This window comes from Siniperca chuatsi, linkage group LG15 (assembly GCF_020085105.1).
Source record: "Siniperca chuatsi isolate FFG_IHB_CAS linkage group LG15, ASM2008510v1, whole genome shotgun sequence".
In the NCBI taxonomy this organism is placed as follows: domain Eukaryota; kingdom Metazoa; phylum Chordata; class Actinopteri; order Centrarchiformes; family Sinipercidae; genus Siniperca; species Siniperca chuatsi.
The window spans coordinates 21,795,464-21,819,350 of NC_058056.1; the positions used below are offsets into that span (position 1 = coordinate 21,795,464).

At 38.5% G+C, this 23,887-nt stretch overlaps 2 protein-coding genes and 1 long non-coding RNA gene across 8 annotated transcripts in view; 2 read left to right on the forward strand and 1 right to left on the reverse strand.

Moving 5' to 3' along the window:
* The window catches only part of LOC122861418 (DNA (cytosine-5)-methyltransferase 3A-like), a 43,952-nt gene extending 36,639 nt beyond the window's left edge, over positions 1-7,313 (forward strand). For 3 of the 5 annotated variants that reach the window (XM_044165787.1, XM_044165790.1, XM_044165788.1), the window contains 6 exons: positions 1,066-1,156; positions 1,334-1,482; positions 2,097-2,197; positions 3,136-3,205; positions 3,821-3,939; positions 4,112-7,313. In XM_044165787.1, coding sequence (XP_044021722.1) covers positions 1,066-1,156; positions 1,334-1,482; positions 2,097-2,197; positions 3,136-3,205; positions 3,821-3,939; positions 4,112-4,253 — 672 coding nt within the window. In that variant the 3' untranslated portion in view covers positions 4,254-7,313. The remainder of the gene's footprint in view (positions 1-1,065; positions 1,157-1,333; positions 1,483-2,096; positions 2,198-3,135; positions 3,206-3,820; positions 3,940-4,111) is intronic. The other 2 variants (XM_044165789.1, XM_044165791.1) reach the window with 1 other exon arrangement.
* LOC122861421 lies at positions 2,095-10,356 on the reverse strand. The gene is made up of 4 exons (XR_006374488.1): positions 10,219-10,356; positions 10,026-10,083; positions 9,247-9,463; positions 2,095-2,214 (listed from the first exon to the last, which is right to left on the reverse strand). It is a non-coding gene; the product is annotated as an uncharacterized LOC122861421 (long non-coding RNA).
* Positions 10,252-23,064, forward strand: dpysl5a (dihydropyrimidinase like 5a). Of its 2 annotated transcripts, none has more exons than XM_044165804.1 (13): positions 10,252-10,401; positions 12,986-13,256; positions 15,726-15,884; positions 16,322-16,501; positions 16,712-16,780; positions 16,944-16,988; positions 17,107-17,182; positions 18,164-18,320; positions 18,450-18,591; positions 18,827-18,969; positions 19,098-19,305; positions 20,014-20,182; positions 21,284-23,064. In XM_044165804.1, exons 2-13 carry the CDS (start codon positions 12,996-12,998, stop codon positions 21,367-21,369), a joined length of 1,695 nt encoding a protein of 564 aa, XP_044021739.1. In that variant the 5' UTR covers positions 10,252-10,401; positions 12,986-12,995; the 3' UTR covers positions 21,370-23,064. The 2 variants fall into 2 exon arrangements, with proteins under 2 accessions (XP_044021739.1, XP_044021738.1); XM_044165803.1 differs by lacking the exon at positions 10,252-10,401 and adding an exon at positions 12,745-12,804.
* The last annotated feature ends 823 nt before the right edge of the window (positions 23,065-23,887 follow it).

A 23,887-nucleotide genomic window follows, 5' to 3' on the forward strand; every position in this document is an offset into this window, starting at 1 on the left:
ACGAACCACTCGTATGAACACATTCGTTCTTGTGTGTCTCTTAGGTACGAATGAAATTCTTGAGTGGTCCAGACCTGTCATGTACAGATAGTCTTCTAAAACCCTAAATTGACCTGAAATCATGATGACTTAATCTGAATAAATTTAGAGTTAAAATGTGATACCAAAATTAGCTAAAATAAAATATATAACTAAGACTAGTTAGATTTTATTATTTTATTGGCATGTTCGGCACAGCAACTTATACAATTCAGTAGTTGCTAGAAAATTTCTCTCACTCCGACAACTGTCTCAGAGTCTACATGCAGGTCGCTGTCCAGGATCGTCCTCCATTATAACACCTGACAGTGTAACATCACCTGCTGTAGGCTGTAATAGCATCCCATCTAATATCTCCGTGACTGTCACATGACTGCCTCTCATATTACTCTCATGGACCGCTTTGCTTCAGAACAATGTTATTTAGCATCTAACCTCATGTTAAGCAATTTCCTATTTAACGAGCTGAAACGAGCGATTTACAACAAGTTTGTGCAGTTAAGAGAGTATAATGAATCCGACTTGGAACACTCGTACGAACAAACCTCACAGAAAAATGTAAGAGAAGTTTATGATGAGACCCAGCGTCTCCTAAACAGCAGTGGTTCTCCTTTTCTAACACTGGTGAACCAGAGAAAGCTGGACCCTAACCCTCCCAAACATTAAATCTGTAGTCTCGCTTACTGCTGACTATCAAGGTTCCTTAACATGCCAGATGTACATCATATTACATTATTCCTGGCCACTGACAATCAATATTTTCAAGAGAAAAACCTACATTTTGTTACGTTATCAAAGTGCATGAACTCATTAAAGGTAGAAACTGGAGACTACAACACAATAACATTTTTTAAAGCCTCCACCAGACTGCAAGTACAACTGAATTGGTTCTTTTTTCAATGAACAGTATTTGTTGCATAATATACCTGAAGGAGTGTAATGTGGATCACTTTATCTTACAACATATTATCTATACTGTCACTGTCTTTATCTCTGTTTTGCTGACTCTATCTTATCTGTATGCAGATACACGAGTGGGGTCCTTTTGACCTAGTTATTGGTGGAAGTCCATGCAATGACCTCTCTATAGTCAATCCTGCTAGGAAAGGTCTTTATGGTAGGTTTACTGTTCACTGTTATGACTTTCTTCATGATCTTGTTTTGGATCTTCATCTGGTCTAAATTGTCAAATAGCAACAAGTTGATTATCTGAATGGACAAATCACCAAAGTATCATCGGCATGTGCCCCTTACTGTACTTCAACACTGTTTAATGACTGTTTCTGTCCCACAGAGGGCACCGGACGCTTGTTCTTTGAGTTTTACAGGTTGCTCCATGAGGCTCGGCCGAAGGATGGGGATGACCGGCCTTTCTTCTGGCTCTTTGAAAATGTGGTTGCCATGGGTGTCAGTGATAAGAGGGACATATCTCGCTTTTTAGAGGTCAGCTTCTCTCTGTCAGCTGAACTTGTTGCTAAATAACTAGTTTATCTAATCCTACAGGTCATAAGTAGTCATAAATTCTACCAACTAGTTAAATCTTAGACTATAGTGTAGGTACAGTATGATGTGACACCAATGACATAATGATTGATGGATTATGAATGCCCCCTTGTGGCACTAATTCATTATCTTTAGACACAGATCATTAGAAGAGGACACTGACTCTCTTATCTTAATGTGCTATGTTTAATTTGCTTTAATGAACTCCTAGATAAATAGCGTATTTTGCTCTCCATATTGCATTTTGTCCTGTAAAAACCTGGTCAGCCATTGGTTTTAAAATATTCTCCAATTTTGTTTGACTTTTTAAATGATGGGACACTGAAAAGTGCATTGAAGCTTACATTTTGGAGGTTTTACCTGACCCTAAATTTATTTAAGTCAATCAAAACTATACAAGGATTTGTTTCAATATCAGTAATACTGTGCTATTAAATGGTAACTCTACTTCACTGTACTGTAATACACTATATGTAAAACAGCATCTTACCTTGGTTCCTGGTTCCTTGGTCTCTGACTTGTGTCTTTTCTCCTCTGCTTTACTTGGATTTCAGTGCAACCCAGTGATGATCGATGCCAAGGAAGTGTCTGCTGCCCACCGTGCCCGCTACTTCTGGGGTAACCTTCCTGGCATGAACAGGTTGGTGTGCGAATGGTGAGGGAAGCAGCAGCCTGTGACATACACAAAGGAAAAAATAAACCCTATTAACAAGGGACTACATTTATAGAGTTGCTGTTTAACATAGCCCAAGTTAAGATAGTGACTATGCCAGCCATATATTAACTAAATTAAGAAATTAATTCTTTTTTTGATATGACTTGCACTTTTGGTTTTGCTTCCAAGCGCCAGTATTGTAGCCTTGCACATCCAGACAGCAAATCCTGAGCTCAGTCTGAGAAAACATACACTTAGATATCATTCACTAGCTATCTGACATACACTAGAATCATGATGACCAATCAACCCATTTTTAGATAGTGACATGACCTGCCACTTGTCCAAAATCCCAAACCTTGTTCACAGCTATTAAAACTAGTTGTAGATGTAAAATGAAGCATGAATCTGGTCATGCCTGCATGGGGTTTCTCCGGGTGATCCAGTTTCCTGCCATAGTCCAAAGACATGCAGATTAGGGTAAATGGGTAATTGTGTCTACGTCCACGTCGCTATGTGTCAGCCCTGTGATTGACTGGCGACCTGTCCATAGTGTAACCCGCCTCTCGCACAATGTCAACTGGGATTGGCTCCAGCCCCCCGCAGCACACCAAAGGATAAGCGGCCATAGCTAATGGATGGATGATTCTGGCCTATTCTGAAACTGATCCTAGGGATAATTTAGGAGAAATTTGACTTTTCCAGTACATATGTTTTCCTGTTTGAAAACTGCAGGAAAAGACTAATGCAGCCCAGCAAGTTGTGTGTAAATCTAATCAGGTGTATGTAAGTTTGAAGATAAGAAGTGTCATCCATTGAAAAGACATCCAACTAAATTTAATCAATAGACCACAATCAGCAAAGCAAAAAATGTCCAAAGTCCAAAGTTATACTGTAAGTCTAAATATAAATTGTGTCCTGTTCTTTCTCCTTTGCAGGCCTTTGAGTGCTATGTGCAATGACAGGCTGGACCTCCAGGACTGTTTAGAACACGGCAGAACAGCTAAGGTACTTGTGTAATACTTTGATGGAAGACATACATTACAACAGACGTACAACATCACCTGGCGAAATGTCAACATGTAAGATTTTTTGTATGTTCTGTATGCAACTGTGGACTTATCTTTCAGTCTGACATCTTTATATTCCTCACATTACATTAATTTGGCTAGGAGCTGCGGGCTTTTGTCCAAAGCGACCTACAATAAGTGCATTAAAATTCTGATCGCAGCAAGATAAATTACATTTTCTCTGTCATCTCATGCTTTCTATACCAAAGAAATCAGCTTGTGACAGTCAGAACTGTAATTTTAATCAAAAAAAATAAAGAAAAGAAAAAACACAACATTTAATTTGATTGCTCCAAGAAGGAGTAAGCAACTTTGCACATGGGCAACTCCCAGTGGCAGCAAGAGGCAACATTTTGAAAGTCCATCAGAAAGTCAGTACTGAGAACTTCACTACAGACAGAATCCTCATGTTTATGAATCGATCTGATCTGTAAAGCAGGATTGAAAGAGGTAAAACTTTAGGTTTTGCAGCTTTGATATGTGTCAAACGTTGAAAAACATAGAGCTAGACTCATGAACTAACATTTCTCTTGTTCCCTTTTTTCTCTGTCAGTTTGACAAGGTGAGGACCATCACCACCAGGTCTAATTCCATCAAGCAGGGCAAGGACCAGCACTTCCCTGTCTACATGAATGAGAAGGAAGACATACTCTGGTGCACTGAGATGGAGAGGTATGTAAACGTAAAGATTGGCCATCAAACTACCTGTCACAGCTCTTTCAGCGATCAAAATCTCAAAATTATCTTCCTGTCTCTTCCCCTATTCGGCTCCCTCCCTCCCTGTCTGTCTGTCTGTCCTGTTGGTTGTTTTATATCTGGTGGTTCTGGCTGGTTTCCTTGTCAGGGTCTTTGGCTTCCCAGTCCACTATACGGACGTGTCCAACATGAGCCGACTGGCAAGACAAAGGCTCCTGGGCAGATCATGGAGCGTCCCAGTTATCCGCCACCTGTTTGCACCACTCAAAGATTACTTTGCCTGTGTTTGAGCAGCAAGAAAACTCGCTCGGAACCATATAGGAACTACAACTGTATGTTGTGACTAGAAATAAGAGCCTTGATCCTCAAATTATACTCTTGTATAATTTGCAAGCGAAACATTGACGTAGATTTCACATTATTTCTTGTATTTGAATTGTAATTCTTATTCTATTTAATTTTGATATGTCATTTTACCTTTTAGCAGTGTTATCAAGTATTGTTGATTTGTTTGTGCAAGCTATACTTGAGACTATGCTTTCTTCTCAAGACACTGAGACAGAAAAGTGCTAAACATGTATTTTAAAAGAGACAGTAATGCGATGGGAAAGATCCGAAAGATAGGAAACGGTTTTGAGATATGTGAAATGTTTCTGCTGTGTGAGCGTACTGTACGTCGGGGCTGCAAGATTCCCACCTGCAGTGCAGCCATGCTTCCAGCTACTGAGCCTCACAGAGATGTGAAGAGAAAGGCGATTTTCTTCAGTGTCAGGAGAGCTGTGTCTCTATGAATCCAAAACACCAGATCACATATACCTCTTTGTTTACAGTTTCTATACACAACTGAAGGTAATAAAGGTACTACTGTAATATGGTTACAATACCATGGTGCTCCAAGATGATTAGAAACATCATAGCCCATGTGGCACTACAACTTTAGACAATACGGAGCTCTTTAACCTGTTGCTGGAAAAACTTGTGTTTGATGTTTTTACACTTGATGAAAAAAAAAACAATTCTGCTCTGTTCTGAGTGACAGACAGTAAACTGCAAAATAGAGCATATCCTCTTTTCTGCATTTCACAGCTTTTATACAGTTTGTATTGGTGCTCATTTAATCTGTCAGCCTTGTTACGCTCAGGCTCACTACCTGGATCTGCACAAACAGAAAGTGAAGCTAGCCACATGGGAAATGATGTTTTCTGTCATTCAAAAAAAAAAAAAAACCATAAGATCAACGTCTGTGAAACTATTTTTTTTCCTAGTTTCATCCTGACCAATGACATTACTGTACAACTGTTAGCAAGTGTGGTCGCTGTAGGGGTGGGAGGTTGACCAGGCCAGGTAACTCTGCTCCTCAACTTCCACCTCTCTAAACTGAAAAACTGTCAGGTGCAAATCCTCAACAATATGGTGCGGCTTCACAAAGTTCTTCTACCTTTTTATAGCAATTTTGTGCTGTTTTATCAACATTATAAAGCACTTTTATATGTATACTTTCTTTTTTTCTTGATATTTTAAAAAAAAATTGGTTCTTGTGAATTGTTTTTTGTTTTGTTTTATGATGTGAACTGATCTACCCTCGTGTAATACTTTTTGTATACAGTAGGGCTGTGCCAATAGAAGTGCAAGAATTGATTTTGATATGTGAAACCCATGTTATTTGACTCGGTGTACAGTAGATGGATTGACATTTGTACCCCCAAACCTTTTCCCCTTCCTCCATCATCCATATTGTTCTCTGTTTTAAAGCAGCGATACAGTATGATACTACCCAAATTCAAAGAATGTTTATTTCTATTAAGATTGTAAATTGTAAGACAGAGTTAAAGAACTATGTCATGTGCTTTGTATAATATTTTGTCCCTTGTGAAGGACAGTTGGCCCTAATAAATCATAGTCGTCATGTTGACAAATTTAAGTGCTGATCCAAATTTGGATTACATTCACAAACTAAATTCTCTTGATTGTAACCTTTAAGCTAAATGGGGAGGATTTAGGCTGCAGTTTGTCAAAACGAAAAACTGACACAGTGTGACAAAGACGTCAGCACTCAAAGAGTAAAGAGGGTAATAAAAACAGATGTTATCGCTTATCTATATCATATTTAAGATTTAAAATTTGAAATTTAATTTCTTAATGTAATTAATTTCTTAAGTGACCTTATTGCCATCATTTTTGTCCATGCACACTGCGCTCAATATGAGCTCTTGTGCTTTGTGATATTTTAACCAGATGTTATTTCCCCCTCCTCCTATAATACTTAACATCCCCTCATGTTTGTACATTTTGTACATAGAGTTTTTCGGTTGCTGTTTTCAATTTGTTTTTATCTTTTTTTTTTTTTTATTACGTATGAGATGTACAAATATAATTCTTTGCTAATATATATCATCAAATTAGGAAAAAATCTTAGGTTAAAAATAAAAATCAAGTGACAAATTTGATTCAAAACTTGCTTTGAGCATTAGATGTAGGGAGACTCCAAGTCGATTTTATCGTACTGATTTGTTTGTGTCAAGTGAATCCAGATTTAATGTCATGTGATCTTAATAGTGGCCTATGGACAGCTTTAAGATGAACGGTCTCAACTTCACTGCACAGCCCTACATGGTGGTGTTCTTTTGCTTCTGTTTCCTTTTGTAAGACATTAAAAAGAGGGATTGTAGGTGTTTCCGATGGTGCTAAACATTTTATCTAATCAAGAAAAATATATTTGATTGGAAGAGAAATAAACATGTCTTGACAATGACTGTTTTTAAGTTCCTTGTAGTAATGGAAAAAGAACTATTATTTCACTCATATAAATATATTAACAAAGGCATTTTAACTTTGTACTTGAAAAAATAAGGATAACAAATAATGAAAGGTTTCCTATATTGTTTTAGACTAGAGATTGCTGTAGTTGGTGCTTATCTGTGGGAAAATCGTGTGAGAAAAAAAAACGGTAATAACTTTTACTGTAGCATAATGTATGCTTAATACGCATTGCTTCTTAATCCTACATTCCATGCCGTAATATTCTCCATGTCTGTTTTCAAAATGTTGTTTTGAACTGATTGTTTGTTTGTTTGTTTTTTATCAGAAACAACATTTCATTTTTACTGTTCAAGGCAGGTCAATAATTCTATATTCGCTGATACTGTTGACACTCTGTGTGACTTTCTTTCTGTCATAACTGTTTATGGCCTATACGCTTTTCCTCAAGACCAGTTCGTACAGCAAATGTAGCAGTCATTCTCCACTTTGACCCCCCCATACTTCTGTTTAGTGTCCAGAGAGAAGATAAAGGCTCCGTATGTACTTGTGCTGGAGAACACTTGAATAAATGTATTGTTTTTGTGCAAAAATCTGCCACCTCATGTCCTTTTTTATTCATATTTAATAAAAAGTAACCAACCTTTCAAATTTACATTAAAGGGACAGTTCACCCCAAAATCAAAAACATATTTTCCTCTTACCTGTAGTGCTATTAATCCATCTAGATTGTTTTGATGTGAGTTGCCGACTTTTGGAGATATTGGCCGTAGGGATGTTTTTTTTGGCGCTTTAAGCACCACAAGCATATAGTTCCATTATAATCAAAAAAGGCAGACATCTCTATGGCTCTATATCTCCAAAACTGGGCAACTCACACAAAAACAATCTAGATGGATAAATAGCACTACAGGTAAGAGGAAAAATATGTACTTTTGATATTGGGGAGAACTGTCCCTTTAAAGCCCCTGAAAATGTGGTTTCCAATCTCAAGCATTTCTCTTTAATATTAAATATTCATTATTAAATGTGCCACAATCAGAGTTAAAGCTTGAGGGAGGATCTATCGGTAGAAATGGAATATAATATTCATAAGAATGTCTTCATTAGCATATAATCACCTGAAAATAAGAATCGTTATCAATGTTTTTATCTACAGAAGGAGCGGGTACCCTTCCACAGAGGCCGCCATATTGCACCGCCATGTTTCTGCAGTAGCCCAGAATGGAAACCAAACACTGGCTCTAGAGAGGGCCTTTCACGTTTTTGGCAAGTTTCGCGGCCACCGTAGTTTCTCCTACACGCTTGGAACAGGAGGGTGATGTAGGCAGTGTTCAAATGGTTGCAAACTGCTATTTCATCACTAAATCCTACACGCTGATCCTTTAAGGAATAAACTCTCAAAAACTCTGTTATTCTGCTTCATCAGGACTGCGTGGGTGTGGTTTGATCAGATTTAATTGACAGTGGCCTGGCAACATTAGCAAACAACCCAACAAATGTCATCAGATTTTGATTCAAATGTTGCTAAATTCTGATTGGTGTACAGAAATACATGACATCACTTTTTTCCAGCTCAGTCAAGCCAGTGAGAGGAGCACAGAAAAAATAAAAAATACAAAAACACAGCAAATTGTTTTCCCACGCGTTCCTGGAGCTGTTTCACCACCATTCACATTTTTGAGTATACTTGATTTTGTCACTTTTCTGGTGTGAACACTACATACTAAAAAAAACCCTTTGAATTAGTATGTAGTGTGGATTTGGTGTACAGCTAAAGTAATAGGTTGCTGGCACACTTGAATATAGGAAAAGCGCACGTGTTTTACTAATAACATTAAGGATGGCTCTGTTCTATTCAAGTAAACCTGAGATTGTATCACATAATAATTATCATATTTATGAGAAACTAAGTCAGAATTGTGATATACTATTATGAGAAACTATCTCGTAATTAAGATACAATAAAGTCATAATTATGTGGAGAAAACCTCTTCTCAAGTGGCAGAAATGGGCTTCCATTGATACTTGGTCTCATTATAATGCTAATATTTTGGATATTTGGACATGAATTAGTATTCACATTAGCCTGTTTTAGCTTCTAATTGTCAGGGGGCTGATAGAAGAGATTGGACATTGATATTCAGCTCCAGTTTCCACACCATTGTGCCCTCCAGCAGGGGATCTCGACACCTGGGTCTTCACCTGCTTTAAATAAGGGTCTTCTCTGATCAGACCTGAAAATATTGCCACTCTAAAGCCTTTCATTCAGCCATCAATCAGACAGAGTTTATGGGCTTGCACTTACATTTCCTACTAATGCCATATGCTCGTGAATATATTATTTATGTTTTATGGTTCTTTTTTCCTCAATTATAATTGTGGCAGATCAAGCCCAGGTCAAGTAAGGTAAGACATAAGGAAGACTAGGTTATTAATATATCCAATTAAAGCTCATAGAGACATTTAAGCCATTAAATCCATGATAATAGTCCTACATTATAATAATCTATTATGCAGCCTCACTCTGCTGTTATCTTCATGTCACCCTCTTCTTCTGATAGTGGTACAGCCTCCTGAGAGTGGACACGCCCTAAGTCCAAAGCAATTGGTTGCTTAGGTGGCCAAGCCTTCACTCAGCGCTGCTGATTGGATCGTCGCACCGTCGCACGGTCTGGATGCTGCGAGCTGCATCAAGTTAACCACAGAAAGATGGAGTGATACCGGAAGACTGGCGATTAGCCTACAAAATAAAACCATAAAAATGGGTCCAGACTGAGTTCCAGTGTGTGCTTGTAAACACTTTAAGATGACACTCTTTTTATATGTTGATCAGTGACGCCAATGTAATGATCTCAATCTTCAAGAAAAACAAGCTTATTACAGTTAAGCCACTATAATATTTGAATTTGATTATGTAAAATTTGGCCAAATAATTTACTTGCTTTTAATTGCTGGAAGTACATATTTGTGAAGAGTAGCCATTATATGTTTAAACAATACATTTGCATATATCTTAACAGAGTGCTATCATGTATGAACACTTCCAAAATATATGTAACACAATTACATATAATTCTGGTCTACTAGGTCACCCAATGAGCAATTTGCATTATTTAGTTTTGAGAGGTATTTATTAACTGATTAATAATTATTAATTATTGGTTGTATTACTAACAATATCTCAGGATTATATAAATTATGACTATAGTATTATGTAGGTATGTACAGAATGAGGCAGTAGCAAAACTTTTTCCCAACCCAATATTTGCAGCCTAGTGGACTAATGTAGGGTATTTTCTTACCTAGTGCATGGTGGGAGAAGGTATCTTGCACAGATCGATATGGGGCTGGTAACAAAAGCTGTGAAAATTACATATGGGGGAAAATTTATATATTTAATTTCATGCATATTATCAGGCAAGTTTTGTCACACTACTCCTTTGCAAAGAAAAAAACATTTGGATTTATTTTGAAAGCCATAACCGGAGGTGTTACTTATATCTCCTTATTGACTTGACGGTAATGATGCTGCGGTCTGCTGGTCCCGGACCGGCCAGGAAGGCATCCATCTGGTGTGTGTATCTCCTTGGGAAGTGCCATCCACGGATTGTGTTGCATTCTGTTCCTGCAGAAAGTAACCAGAGAGCCGAGTGGAGCAGCAGCAGGCCCATAGAGGAGGTATGTGGTCCACATCATCAGCATTATTCTGACAAGGGAAATACTGTGCTGGAGCCTGGAGACTTTGTTTCCATGCCCCCTGGCTACACGTCTGGGTGCCTGCCCTGCCTGCTGTTCCTGCCACCCTCTCAGGATCTATACACACCCTGAAGTACAAATACACCACCTAACAAGGCCGGAGGGCTGTGTGATTATAGTGTGAGGCCACTTTGCGCCGTTAGATAGCAAACTGGTCTTTATCGTGGAGGAGGCAGAGGAGGGACTAGGACCGAGAGTTAGGAAGGCGGTTTCTAGGTCGGTGAGGAACGCTTTGCAGCCGATCATGCCGGATGGAGACCGGTTTCTTTGTGTCAAGTCGCACAAGTAGAAGTGTCATCATTTCACTGCGATCACACTGTTGCAGTAGAATTGCATTATTTGCCTGGATAATTATTCTGTTTGATACTAAATGACTTATACTTGAGTTTGCATTTGATTTGTAGCAGATTTAATAGATTTTAATAGACAAATCAAATACAGAAAGACATGTGATCAATATAGTACCAAGGCCTATAGTTTTATAATTGTATTCCAAAGTGAAAATTTAAAGCACGTCCTTTAACTGTAGTTCATACTGTAGTTGCATATATTGAATCTATTTATGTGTTATTTCATATTTGCTCTACTAAAACAATTTCTTTACACTGATTTATTGTGCAAGTCTTAAAACAGGTAACATAAGCTCACCTGTTTATTATTGACTAACCGGCGTCAACTTCCATAGTGGTTAGTGAGCGATAGGCCCTGTAATAATAACAACTTTATTATAGCCGGATGCTGCATCCTGGCTTTGGGGAACAGAGGGAATGTTGTACGAGTGTTTCGCCTTCTAACTTGTAGCCTGTTAGTAGAAATGCACGGACATTTAACAATGAACCATCCTCCACATTATCAACCATCAGATCTGGATGTGTGAAGGAGTCCATGCCATGCAGTAAAGTTGCCGCACCCTCATACGTACGCATCCTGCACGCACACGTGCACGCAAGCACGCAGGATGGGCACACTCACACGCAATACACCACATCATTAATACAGTGGTGTAAAAGGGGAGGGAGGAGGCAGATCTTGGAGATTGTTTCTTTGTTATTGATGAATAATCACTGACAATAATCACATCCAGTTTACCCAAGAAATGATTTGAAGAAAATAATTTGTGCAGTATTTTTCCTGTGATTTTGTGTTGTTTAGAATAGAATAGAGTAGAACAGAGAGGAGCACAGTAGAGTAGAGCAACCTTTGTGGTTTTGACCAGGATCTTATCCAGAATGGTAGAAATACTGAGGTCATGAGACCCCACCCTCACCCCCTCACAAAATTCACCCTGCAGTTCAGCAAATGTAATTTCAGAACATGAAGGTCTAAATGCTGATTCAATGTGCCACACTGCCAGCAATAAAAGTCTGGATACTGAATTCATTATTCCATTTTTTGTGTTTCAAAAGTCGTCCATTTTAAATCTACTGAGTCGAAAAATACTGGTATCAGCCTATAACATACCCACCATGTGTACAATTTTAATTGTAGAATGCAAACTCCTTACAAGTTGCTAAACTTCTCAAATTCCCAGAAAAAAAATACAGAGGATATGACCTCATTGTCCTCAATGGTAGCTACAGCCCAGGTTGTGACCCCTCTTCACGGGATGCATGTCTATGTGTTTTGAGCAGTTCAACACCAACAGCGATTCTACCTTTTCAGATTGTGTCAGATTAGAGTCATTTTAGATGCTGAAGTGGTAGAACTATCCAGTATTTCGTCAAGAAAAAAACAGAATGGAGAAAAGTTCCAAAAAATGAACATAATTGTGTCTAGTAGAAGTTTTTTTTCGCAGCTAATAGTATAGAGACAGACAGGAAACAGGGTAGAAGGACATGTTCCCGGCTGGAATTGAACCAGGGGCATTTACATGGTATGTGTCTCAACCGCTAGGACACCCCAGAATTTGTTTTGTATACTATAACCTACTCTGGTAGTCATCTGGCGACCCCTTAGGTTTATCGTGCAACCCTTTGTGGGGTACTGACCCACTGGTTGGGAAGCACTGTAGTAGAGAAGTAGAGTAGAGTTATTTGGCATGCATGCTGTGAAAGAAAACCCACCTCCACTTACTTACTCATATTGTTCAGCCACTGTGATTGTTTCTATATAGCTTCATAGTGAGTCACTTATTGTAATACCTCAACTGGATTCAGCTTCTTTCTATTTACCACTATATCACAGTCCACTGGGACGTCACAGGCGGTGACTGACACAGCCTTCTCAGTCTTGTAGCTGATGTCAGTCACAGCCTGGCATACTGGTCACAGGGCAGCAGCACTGATTCTTGTCTCTGCTAGACTTACTACATTGTCTCAGAATGAGGTACAGCAAAAAACTCTTTATCAAGTTTCTTGTAGATAAAGCTGCTCTAGCTGTCACGTTTCTTGTCATTTTGTAGTTTAGTGGTTTTACATTTAGTCAGTTTTAGCAGCTGCTCACATTACCTGACAAAAAAGCATTTAAAACCCATTAGTAAATCTATTTTTCTTTCTCTTCCTTACAGAGCTATAGCCATGTCTTCCAGCTCAGCGATGGTGCGGATCCTGATAAAGGGCGGCAAGGTGGTGAACGACGACTGCACTCAGGAGGCTGACGTCTACATCGAGAACGGCATCATCCAGCAGGTGGGGAAGGAGCTGATGATTCCAGGTGGAGCCAAAGTGATCGACGCCTCAGGAAAACTGGTCCTCCCCGGGGGTATCGACACCAGCGTCCACCTGGAGGAAAGCTTCATGAACGCAACCACAGCAGATGACTTCTACAGCGGCACCAAGGTAACGTCCTGCTGGAAATGGAAAGAAAGAAGGGTTTCGATTGGAAGTAGGGCACTGGCATTGTCCTAATTGTAGAAAAGAGCAAAAGTAAAACTTTATGTCACAGCATTTTTTTCAGTCAAAGCATGAAATAAGAACGATGTTTCTGCAGATTAAGATTCAGAAACTCAAACTATTGAGTGCAGTTTTTGTGCTAAATTTAGCTTGACTCTCTTGGATATCACCCTAACTTTGATATTGCTTATGATCACAAATGTGTTGTTTTTTCTATCAGATAGAGATCGATGAAAGCTTTCTGCTGATGCTAATTTTAGCCAAGATGTCAGTGAGGCTTCTTTAGTTTGGTTTTGATGAGATGAGACAGCTTTCTTAATATTTTGGCATCAAATATGTTTTTTTTATTTTAGACACAACTACTCTTGCTGTCAAAGTAAAATGATGAAATTAGGACATATTGTCAAATGTAAACTGCAATAGTAAAACAATATTTTATGTAAAGCATTAATATATATAATAATATATACATATAATGATAGAACGCAAACAGCATGTTAAAAGTTATTTAAACTAGGCAGATAATGGTGACAGTTTGAACACTTAGAAGGCTGTATTGCTTGGAAGTATGGTCAGTTATTCAGTTATTTAGTAGTTACATCAATCTTGGAGGTAGAGCCCCAACAATTAGTTGATTAATCAATTAATAAATGGACAGAAAATGAATCAGACACTGTTTCTGTTTTGATAATTGAGTAATCATTTAAAGTAATTTTAAAGCAAAAAAATCATTGGTTTCAGCTTCTTAAATGTGAAGATTTTTTGGCTTTCTTACTCTTCTATGATAGTAAACTGAATATCTTTGAGTTTTTGACTGTTGGTTGGACAAAACAAGACATCTGAAGACGTCATCTTGAACTCAGATCTGTAGGTTGTTGTAATGCTCCTCGGGGAGCCAGATGTCACCAATGCTGCTTCAAAATTGCAAGAGGTAATCATGAACCAGTGAAACAGCGGACAGAACTCGGATAATCGCTTAAAAACATGCACATAAAATAGCGAAGAAGCATTTAAATATACGAACAAGCTGTGCAAGTGCACACCAGACATGACTTGTGACGTACATCTTTCACAATTGTCTGACATTTAACAGACAAAATGATTGATTGATTATTCAAGAAAATAATCAGTAGATTTATAGATAATGAAAATAATAGTTGCAGTTTTATGTGTTTTTATTTCTGGAAGTGTCACAAGGTTGCAGAGTCTGTGTTTCACGAACATCACACAAAGATGATTTGGTATTTTGCTGCTGGCGAGGCTGATAATTGCCAGAAAGTGTGGGATGTAGTCATCATGGCTGCTTATAAGACTGGGATAGCCCACTCTGCTTCAGGGCACCATGATGACTCATCACTCTGTAGCAATTTGAGATGATGGAGGCTGAGAGATGACGGACGCTAGGTTTCAGTTATTTCAATGATTGGACAGACAGACCGTAGCCGGTAGACGCTGGTGACAGACACTATTCTCCACTTTTCTCTATCCTCCCCCCTCATTCCTTCCTCCATCTCTGTCTCCTCGCCCCTCCCTGCCTGCTCCACTGCCGCCATGCTCCAAAATAAGTCCGGAGACAAATGCAGATCAGTATCTGTTTCCATGGATACCAGGGGGCTGCTGCAAAGACTGCTGCAAAGCCTTTTCACTCACGCCATTGTGCTTGGAGACAATGGTTCTCAGACCCACGCCCCCCTCGTCCTCCCTCCCACTACACACTGCTCGACTCTCTAGGGTCAGCTGACAGATGCTCAGTGAAGCATGCACTTATACACAAAACACACTCTGTCTTCACTTGTTGGGGTAATTGAGATTTACTGCAGCTTGAGTTTCAAACTTAAATCTGTTTTTGGAGGATATAAAGTAAGAAGTGCTGATTCTGTAAAGAAATTATAGTTATTGCTTTAAATGCTTCTTGATTATACTGTGAGGGGCAGTCAATCCTGTGCTTTAACTACCGAAGGATTTATATTTCCCTTAGCAGTCATCTGCAAATAACCATAAAGATAAGCATTAATGGCAATTAAAGCTTTTACTTTTATGCTTAGAGCAGGAGCTACGTTGATTAGTATATTAGTCCCTTCAGTATTTATGGGCTTAATAAATCAATATCTTCTACTTACGTCACATGATGCCTCAGTTTAATATTTATTTCCGTTGATTTAAGGTCTGCTCATTTCAGTCAACCTCAGTTCATTTTAGTCTTTAATGGCAATTGATAAAACACAGGAAAAATCGGGATGATAGAGTTAACACACTGAAAGATCCCAATGCAAAAATTATCACCACAAATGACTGACACCCACAAAACATAGTAAACAATACAACACAATCCATTCATTCATTTTGAATATTTAATCACAGAATTACATCTTACATTTTAAGTAACTTGAGAGCTATTGTTTGCATTTCTTCTAGGCTGCTCTAGCTGGCGGTACAACAATGGTGATCGGACACATTCTGCCAGAGAAGAATGAGTCTTTGCTGGAAGCCTACGAGAAGTGCCGCAGCTCAGCGGACTCCAAAGCCTGCTGTGACTACGCTCTGCATGTGGGAGTTACTTGGTGGGGACCCCAGGTACTCCAACATGTGCTGCCCTCTCCACATGATCACATTTTTTCCCCGAATCATGTAGTTTATACAAAAAACTGATAGCTATGAGCAGCCTGTAATGTTCAGGAGATTGTTACTTACTTCTGCTGTACCTCTGTTAGTGAATTCCCAGAATGCTTTTTGACAGCCTCCGGAGACTAGAGCCATGCATGTTTCTTTCAGCTCCTTATATGTGAGAAATGTTTTTTCTCTTTTTCTATGATGAATTTCTGACTGTATAATTCTTAAACACTGGTTCAAAATGATGACATAAGTCAGAAGCTCTTGCTGTTTGGTTAAAAAACCTGATATTTGCAATAGATATTTTAGACTCTAAAACACTAAATAAAAGTACGCCAATTGCTGTGTTCCAGTTCAGGCTGAGAGATGCTAGAGCTCATTTACACTTTCCCTTCCTGCAGGTGCGAGCTGAGATGGAGAAGTTGGTGAGAGAGAAAGGAGTGAATTCCTTTCAGATGTTCATGGCCTATAAGGACATGTTCATGCTGAGAGACAGCGAGCTCTTCCAGGCTCTGCAGCACTGTAAGGACATCGGAGCTATAGCAAGAGTCCATGCTGAAAATGGGGAACTGGTGGCAGAGGTAAGGGAGAATAATGTCACTACTTTCTCATTCATATTTCATTCTGTCCAATATATCTATTGTCAAATTAAATGATCATAAATGCTTGTTAATGAACTTTTCCTGTAATTGTATTGATTTTCATTTATTCTGTTGTGTTTTTTCTTCCAAATGCATTTTGTACTAATTTGTTGTATACATAATTCATGGCATTCTCTTGCCTCTTCCCAGGGTGCAAAAGAAGCATTGGACCTGGGCATCAGTGGCCCAGAGGGGATTGAAATCAGCAGGCCTGAAGAGGTATGATAATCAGGATTATCCTGGTTTCCCCTTAAGCACTCTGTCTGTCAAGCTAAAATAGAATTACTTTTTATTATAGCCAGACTCTTGTCAAGAGTGTTAATATTATTTCTATATCCTAGTATCTCACTATGATTCCTCACAGTCTTCTGTTTCTTTGCAGTTGGAAGCAGAGGCGACCCACAGGGCAATTACCATCAGCAACAGGGTGAGTGAGAGCTCTCCAGCACAAATAAAGAAATATATAATGGTGAAAAGACAAGATCAGTTTTTTCTGTATTACATACTATACCTATACCTGTGTGTGTGTGTGTGTTTTCTGTTAGGCCCACTGCCCGATCTATCTTGTCAACGTGTCCAGTATGGCTGCAGGAGATGTAGTGGCTACAGCCAAGATGCAGGGTAAGGCCACCAATCACCATTATCATGTTGAGAATGTTTCCAAAGCAAATATAAATATATTAATTTAAAAATGCAATTTACTTTTGAAATAGTAATTAAATTAAATAATACAAGGGTATTGTTTCTATTAACAAAAATTCTAATTATATGAGGCAACATTGGGAAGACTGGAAATGCCTGAGGAGGTGTGACTACAAGCCAGGGAAACTCAGTGTACTGTAGCTCCATCAAGTTCACTGACCTGGACAGATTTTTGCTGAAATCTCTGATTTGGTTCTTAATAACCCCTAAAATCCAAATGAACTGCATTCAGCACTGGTGGAACATGCCCACATATTTTGGAATTGCCCAAATATTCAGCCTTCTTGGGAGCAAGTGGAACACAAAATGTCACTATATATTGAATTTAAGTATCAATATTTAATTTCTCTCTTTGTATTTTGGAGGTATGTCTAAAGGTTTGTATAAAAGTGAGTTCTACCTTCTGAAGATCCTTATGACTGAAAGTAAAAAACAAAACAAAACAAATGCTGGCTTTAGAGAAACCCCCCTAGTATGGACCTTTTCATAGACACTTTCAACTATCTATGCTCCATGGAAAAGATGACTTACACCATTCAACTACAGAAAGACAAGGGTGAAAAATACTGGATGAAATGGGATTATTATTCTGAGGAAACTGATTATTTGCCCTCACACACACTATTTTTAACATTCTTCTTTATTTCTCCTTTTTGTGGTGCCTGTGTTTAATTGATGATTCCATCCTAGTCCTCATATTTTTGTTCTGCATTCCACTTTCTCTGTTAAATTTAAAGTGTTATAAAAAAGTCAGTGAAACTCATCATTTTTGGACGAGTCATGGTTTGCTTGCTTAATCTTTTAATCTCTTGCTTGCTTAATCTCTGCCCCTTTTCTTACAACACTCTTTTCAATATCATTTGATCCAGTGTGCATCCATACTATACTGTCTGACCACAGGTAAGGTGGTCCACGGTGAAACAACCACAGCCCACGCTGTGCTGAACGGTATGCAGTACTATCATCAGGACTGGGCCCATGCTGCTGCCCACGTTACTGTGCCTCCTCTCCGCCTGGACCCCAATACTCCCAATTTCCTAATGAGCCTGCTGGGAAAGTGAGGAAAACACTATAAAATCTTACATTAAATAAATGTAATATGATGTTAGTGTTTCTGGTTTCTTCCACTGCTGCAGTAATAAATCTGACTAAATGTGACTTTCTCTCTCACTCTTTTCGGCCGCAGTGACACTCTGAATGTTGTGGGGTCCGACCACCGTCCATTCACCATCAAACAGAGAGCCATGGGCAAGGATGATTTCACAAAGATCCCCCATGGGCTTCCTGGCATTCAGGATCGCATGAGCGTCATCTGGGAGAAAGGAGTGGTATGTGTAGCTCTTTTGTTCCTGCCAGAGAACTTCCACAAATAGGACATCTCTTTTGGTTTTGTGGTGATCTAAAACCTTAACAACTTTAAAGAAATAAATACAACAAACATCCTCCAAAGCTCCTGCTTTTGGTGCATACGTTGATTCAGTCAGATGTTGTGTATGATTTTAAGTTCATCCTTAAGATTACAAACATATTTTAAGTTGTACGTGTCTTTGTTATAATTCACAGATTGGAGGTAAAATGGATGAGAATCGCTTTGTAGCAGTCACAAGCTCAAACGCAGCCAAGATCTACAACCTCTACCCCAGGAAAGGGAGGATCATCCCAGGAGCAGATGCTGATGTGGTGGTCTGGGACCCCGAGGGATCCAAGTACGAAACTTGATCCATCCATTCATCGACCAGCTTATCTCACTGCTGCTTTTATCTCGAGTCTCTGAAGCTGATTAGGTTTTTAGTATTTAACTGGGTCATCTTTTTCTTTCCATCTCTGTCCACAGGACCATTTCTGTGGATAACCAGGTCCAGGGAGGAGATGTTAACCTGTATGAAGGTCTCCGTTGCCATGGTGTACCCCTGGTCACTATAAGTCGCGGCCGTATGGTCTATGAAAATGGCATATTCACATGTGCTGAGGGCTCTGGAAAGTTTTTCCCCCTGAGAACCTTCCCAGATTACCTCTACAAGAAGATGGTTCAGAGGGAAAAGGTATCAGACAGAACTATGTTTGTTTGTAAAGGTTTTCCATTTGGGTATGCCAAATAGGCGGGAAAAAAAGGGTTGGTCTTAAGAGGTTAAGATCACAGTGGATCAATCTGAAAACTGACTTAAAATGCACATTAAGAATCGAAAGGCTTAGTTAGAGTAACACAGCCTTTGATCGTGTGATAACAGAAGCCATTTATCAAATATTATAATGATAAAACCTTGAATGTGAGACAGCTGTTCGGGTTGAAATGTAAAGTTGTTTACATATATACAGGATATACAGCAGTTGCCTAATTATATTATTAGTGAGCCTGCTATAGACAAGAAACAAATTACTTTATACACACTAAACTCTACTACTACCACTACTGTCACTGCTGCTGCAACTGCTCATACTCCCTCTACTACTACTACAGTTACCATTACTATGGCTACTGCCACTACTGCTTTTATGGTAGCACTAATACTGACACTACTGCTACTACAACAGTTACTTAAGTGAATTTTTAATGAAACTTGACTACTTTTGGGAAGACAAGAACTATAGTAGCTTACTTTTTTACAAGATTTTCTACTTACATTTACAAGTCAGTATAAAACTATATATATATAAAAAGTTTTCAAAAACATGTTCATTAACCTGATTGTATTCATTTGTATGTGTAATATACTGTAATATGTGTATGTGTTGACATGTTGACCTACCAGTGCCAGGCTGTGAAAGCTGTTGAACGGGAGCCCTACACAGGTGAAGTTGTTACATTGGTCAACTCAGGAAAGAGGGATTTTGGGGCTTCAGATCTGGACACTCCGACGCGCCCCTCCACCCGGCACGGGGGCCAGAGAGACCTCCACGAGTCCAGCTTCAGTCTGTCTGGTAAGAATCAACGGATTCATTCAGATATCAGCGAAAATTTCTATTTTTCTTTCATATAATGATACTGCAAGTGTAAAAGGAGTTCATTTTTAGGCTGTGTTCTATACCTGAAAACTATTCTTTCACACACTGGTAATTGGAGTACTTTTGGTGAAACTTGGAGGGATGCTGTTTTTGTCACTGCCTTTCTGACCGTTAAAACATACATTAATTGGCCTGGTGAGGGCGCCATATTTAAAGAAATTTGGAGGGACAGTGCTTCTTGTTGACCCCATGCAGTCTATGGTTGGCCCAGTAGATGCCTGCATCAGTTGTAGAGGATGAAATGTTGAGGATTAAACTGGTTTTCACAGTATTTTAAGCTTTTCATAAGAGAGATTCGTAAATTTATAGCACTTTTCAAATGAATGTTACAAATTGCTTTGCCAGACCAAGGTATAGAAGGCTTAGACCATCATCTTTTGCAGTTATATTCTTCACAGTTTTACATAATTAGACCTAGGAGTTATATAGTACAATTTTTTAAACACTTATTGGCCATTTTTATTTCTTAATTAGAGAAATGAGGGGAGAGATGGGAAATGGCATGCAACAAAGGTCTGTGGTCGGACTCGAACCAGGGATGTTGTGGTTTATGGTCGGCACCTTAACCCCTAGGCAACAAGGGCACCCCCCTAGTACACTTTTAGGCCAATGAGGAATAGTTACTGAGATTTTTTGGCATCAAGTGTACAATATCTTGGTGCCTGTGGATTCATTTTGGCTTGGAAGTTGACATAGTTTTCTCTGTTTGAGTATAACCATTATTCAACGAAAGGCCAGATTCAATGCCACAAATGTATACCTTACACGCAAACACTTCCCAGTAACCATAAATGGTTTGAGCTGCATTTTAAAGGGAATGACAAGAATTGCTTTGATCTTTTGAGGTATACTGCATTGCTTAAATCCGCCTGGAACTTAACATAAGCTGTTTAGAGAACTCTTTACAATTCAACAAGAAAATATGATTGAGCTGCACATAAATACTTCTAGGAAGTAGTAGTTTGTTGCGTTTCACTGCTGAACCCATGCACATGAACACGTTCCCTGCTGCTCCAGGTGCCCAGATTGATGACAACATTCCAAAGAGATCCTCGGCCAGGATCCTCGCTCCTCCTGGAGGGAGATCCAGCGGGATCTGGTAACCAATCAGACGGCCACTACATGAAGCAGAAGAATGATACCTGAGGGAAACATATGGCCAAGCAAGATGACTTGTTTTTCTCTCTGGAAGCTTAGAATATGTGTGAGGTAATGGAGTCATGTTTTTATTTTGAACTCAGCACAGTTACATAGGACTGTAAAACGTTAAACTTATGACATTGCCGTAATAATATTGGAATATGGATCAAGGAAAACTATTGCTAAGTGGTTGTAGCTACCAAATTTCAGTCAATCGTAACCAAATATAAGCAGCAAATAAAAAATGAGTTGCCAATGAATTGCTTTGGCTGTTGGATCACGTTAGGGGAAATATCTTACTAATAGTTTTAGGAATATGAAGGTGAGTCATGATTTTTATGATGCGATTGTGTTACCTCACTGTAAAATACGATTTTGCACTTGTATCATGTACTATTTAGATGCCTTTTTACATGATTTAATGTCACAAATATCACAAATGTCTTTTTACTGCGAGCCATGGTGAATAAAATGTAATAAATTAAATTATTACAAAGTTGTTGGCATGACATTAATGTCAGTTATGAAAAATATAGTTGCAATTGACCAATTGATGAAAAATATAATGCAAGCTAACCTTTTAAATGTGTTTGTTTATTTATTTTTTATATTGCGTTATTTGTGCTATTTTCTGTTGATGCTACTGTGTTAGAATTATTTCCTAAATAAGAATGAGGTCTTTGTGCAGTAGTTCATCATTGTCAGATTAGCATTTCAGATCATGTTTACAGCCTTATGGCAGAATAGACTTCTGTTCCACCCCCACCAAATGTGAATAAACCTATGCTGTGTGTACTGTGCATGGTAGCATAGTTAGAACTACTGTAATAAGCACTAATATTACTCATGTTACGCAGCATTCTTTGTAATCATATCCATTTTCCACAGAGAGCAAAAAGTCTCACCCAAACTGCCTTTTTCTCACCTGAGAACACTGACACCCACAAACACATCGTCCCATACTGCCAGTACAGATCATGACATGTTGATCGCTGTCATTTCTTTTAGAATGGGCACTTTTTACTGCTTTGATGCATTCTGGTCTGAAACGGCAGGGTTTAAAATGTTCCTGTGACTGACACTTCTGATGTAATGTATGTATGCATGTAGAGAAGGTGAAGTGATCCTCTTTAGCATTCAGATAGTTGAAGTTTAACAGCGGACAGTCAATGAATGCCATTTCTTTAGGGGATCAAATACCTTCATACTGTATGTCACTGAAAGCTCAGCATCATAACTGGAAGGCATGATTGTTTAGCAACTACAGAAAAAGCACTGATACTACCACTGTATTTTTATTGTTTGTTTTAGTTACAGATTTTTTCTTGTGAATAATTGTCTTAGTAATCGATTTTGTTGTATTTTTGTCAACGCTGCAGTGTAAGCAGGGATGCACACAAGATTTTGATCCTACTTTAGACCCAGATATGTTCAGGAGATCATCATGCTACAGTAAAAGTCCTACATCCTGTTTGTTTTTTAGACAGATTTCACTTTTGATCTTTAGAAGCTCCAGTGAATCTTGTTGTGTCTTCCCTTTCCCAAATGTACACTGGTGCTGAACAATGTGTCGTCACATTGAATTCCTTTTATCTCTTATTTCGTCTTACAGCTCTTTATCACATGATTTGAGTGCAAATAAACCACATTGAAATCTCCAACTGAATCTTGTGTCTGATTGCTGACCCGTGGTGGAAAGTAACTAAGTACATTTACTCACATACTGCACTGAAATATTATATATATATATATATATATATACTATATACTCCACTACATTTATTTGACAGCTATAGTTAGTTGCTTTTAAACCTGTGGTTTCCAACCTTTTTGGCTTGTGACCGCTAACAAATAAGCACCAAAGTGTCTGGTTGGGGTCTGTTGCCACATTTTAGATGTCTATGAGTTGTTAGCAGTGTCACCAATAACTGATTTTCCTTCTATACTTCCTCAGATGTAGAAGTTTTATGTAAATAACTGTTTGCTGTATGCAGGACTTTTACTTGTAATGTAGAGCTGAAACGATTTATCGATTAGTCAATAAACAGAAAAATAATCAGCAACTATTTTGATAATGATCAATGGTTAAGTGATTTTTAAGCAAAAACTCCTCATATTCTCTGGGTTCAGCTTGTCCAATATGAGGATTTTCAGCTCTTCTCTGTTTCATATCATTGTAAATTATATATATTCGGGTTTTGGACAGTTGGTTGAACAAAACAAGACATTTGAAAACGTAATTTTCAGCTTTAAGAAATTGTGATGGATGGATGGATGGATTTTCACTATTTTGTAACATTTTAGACCAAACAATTAACTGATTAATCGACAAAATAGTCGCCAGATTAATTGATAATGAAAACAATCGTTAGTTTCAGCCCTAACTGTTGTATTAGCACTTTTACTTAAGTAAAGCATCTGAATACTTCTTCCGCCACTGTAGCTGACATTTCTTATCCAGCAGCAGATAAAACATTAACA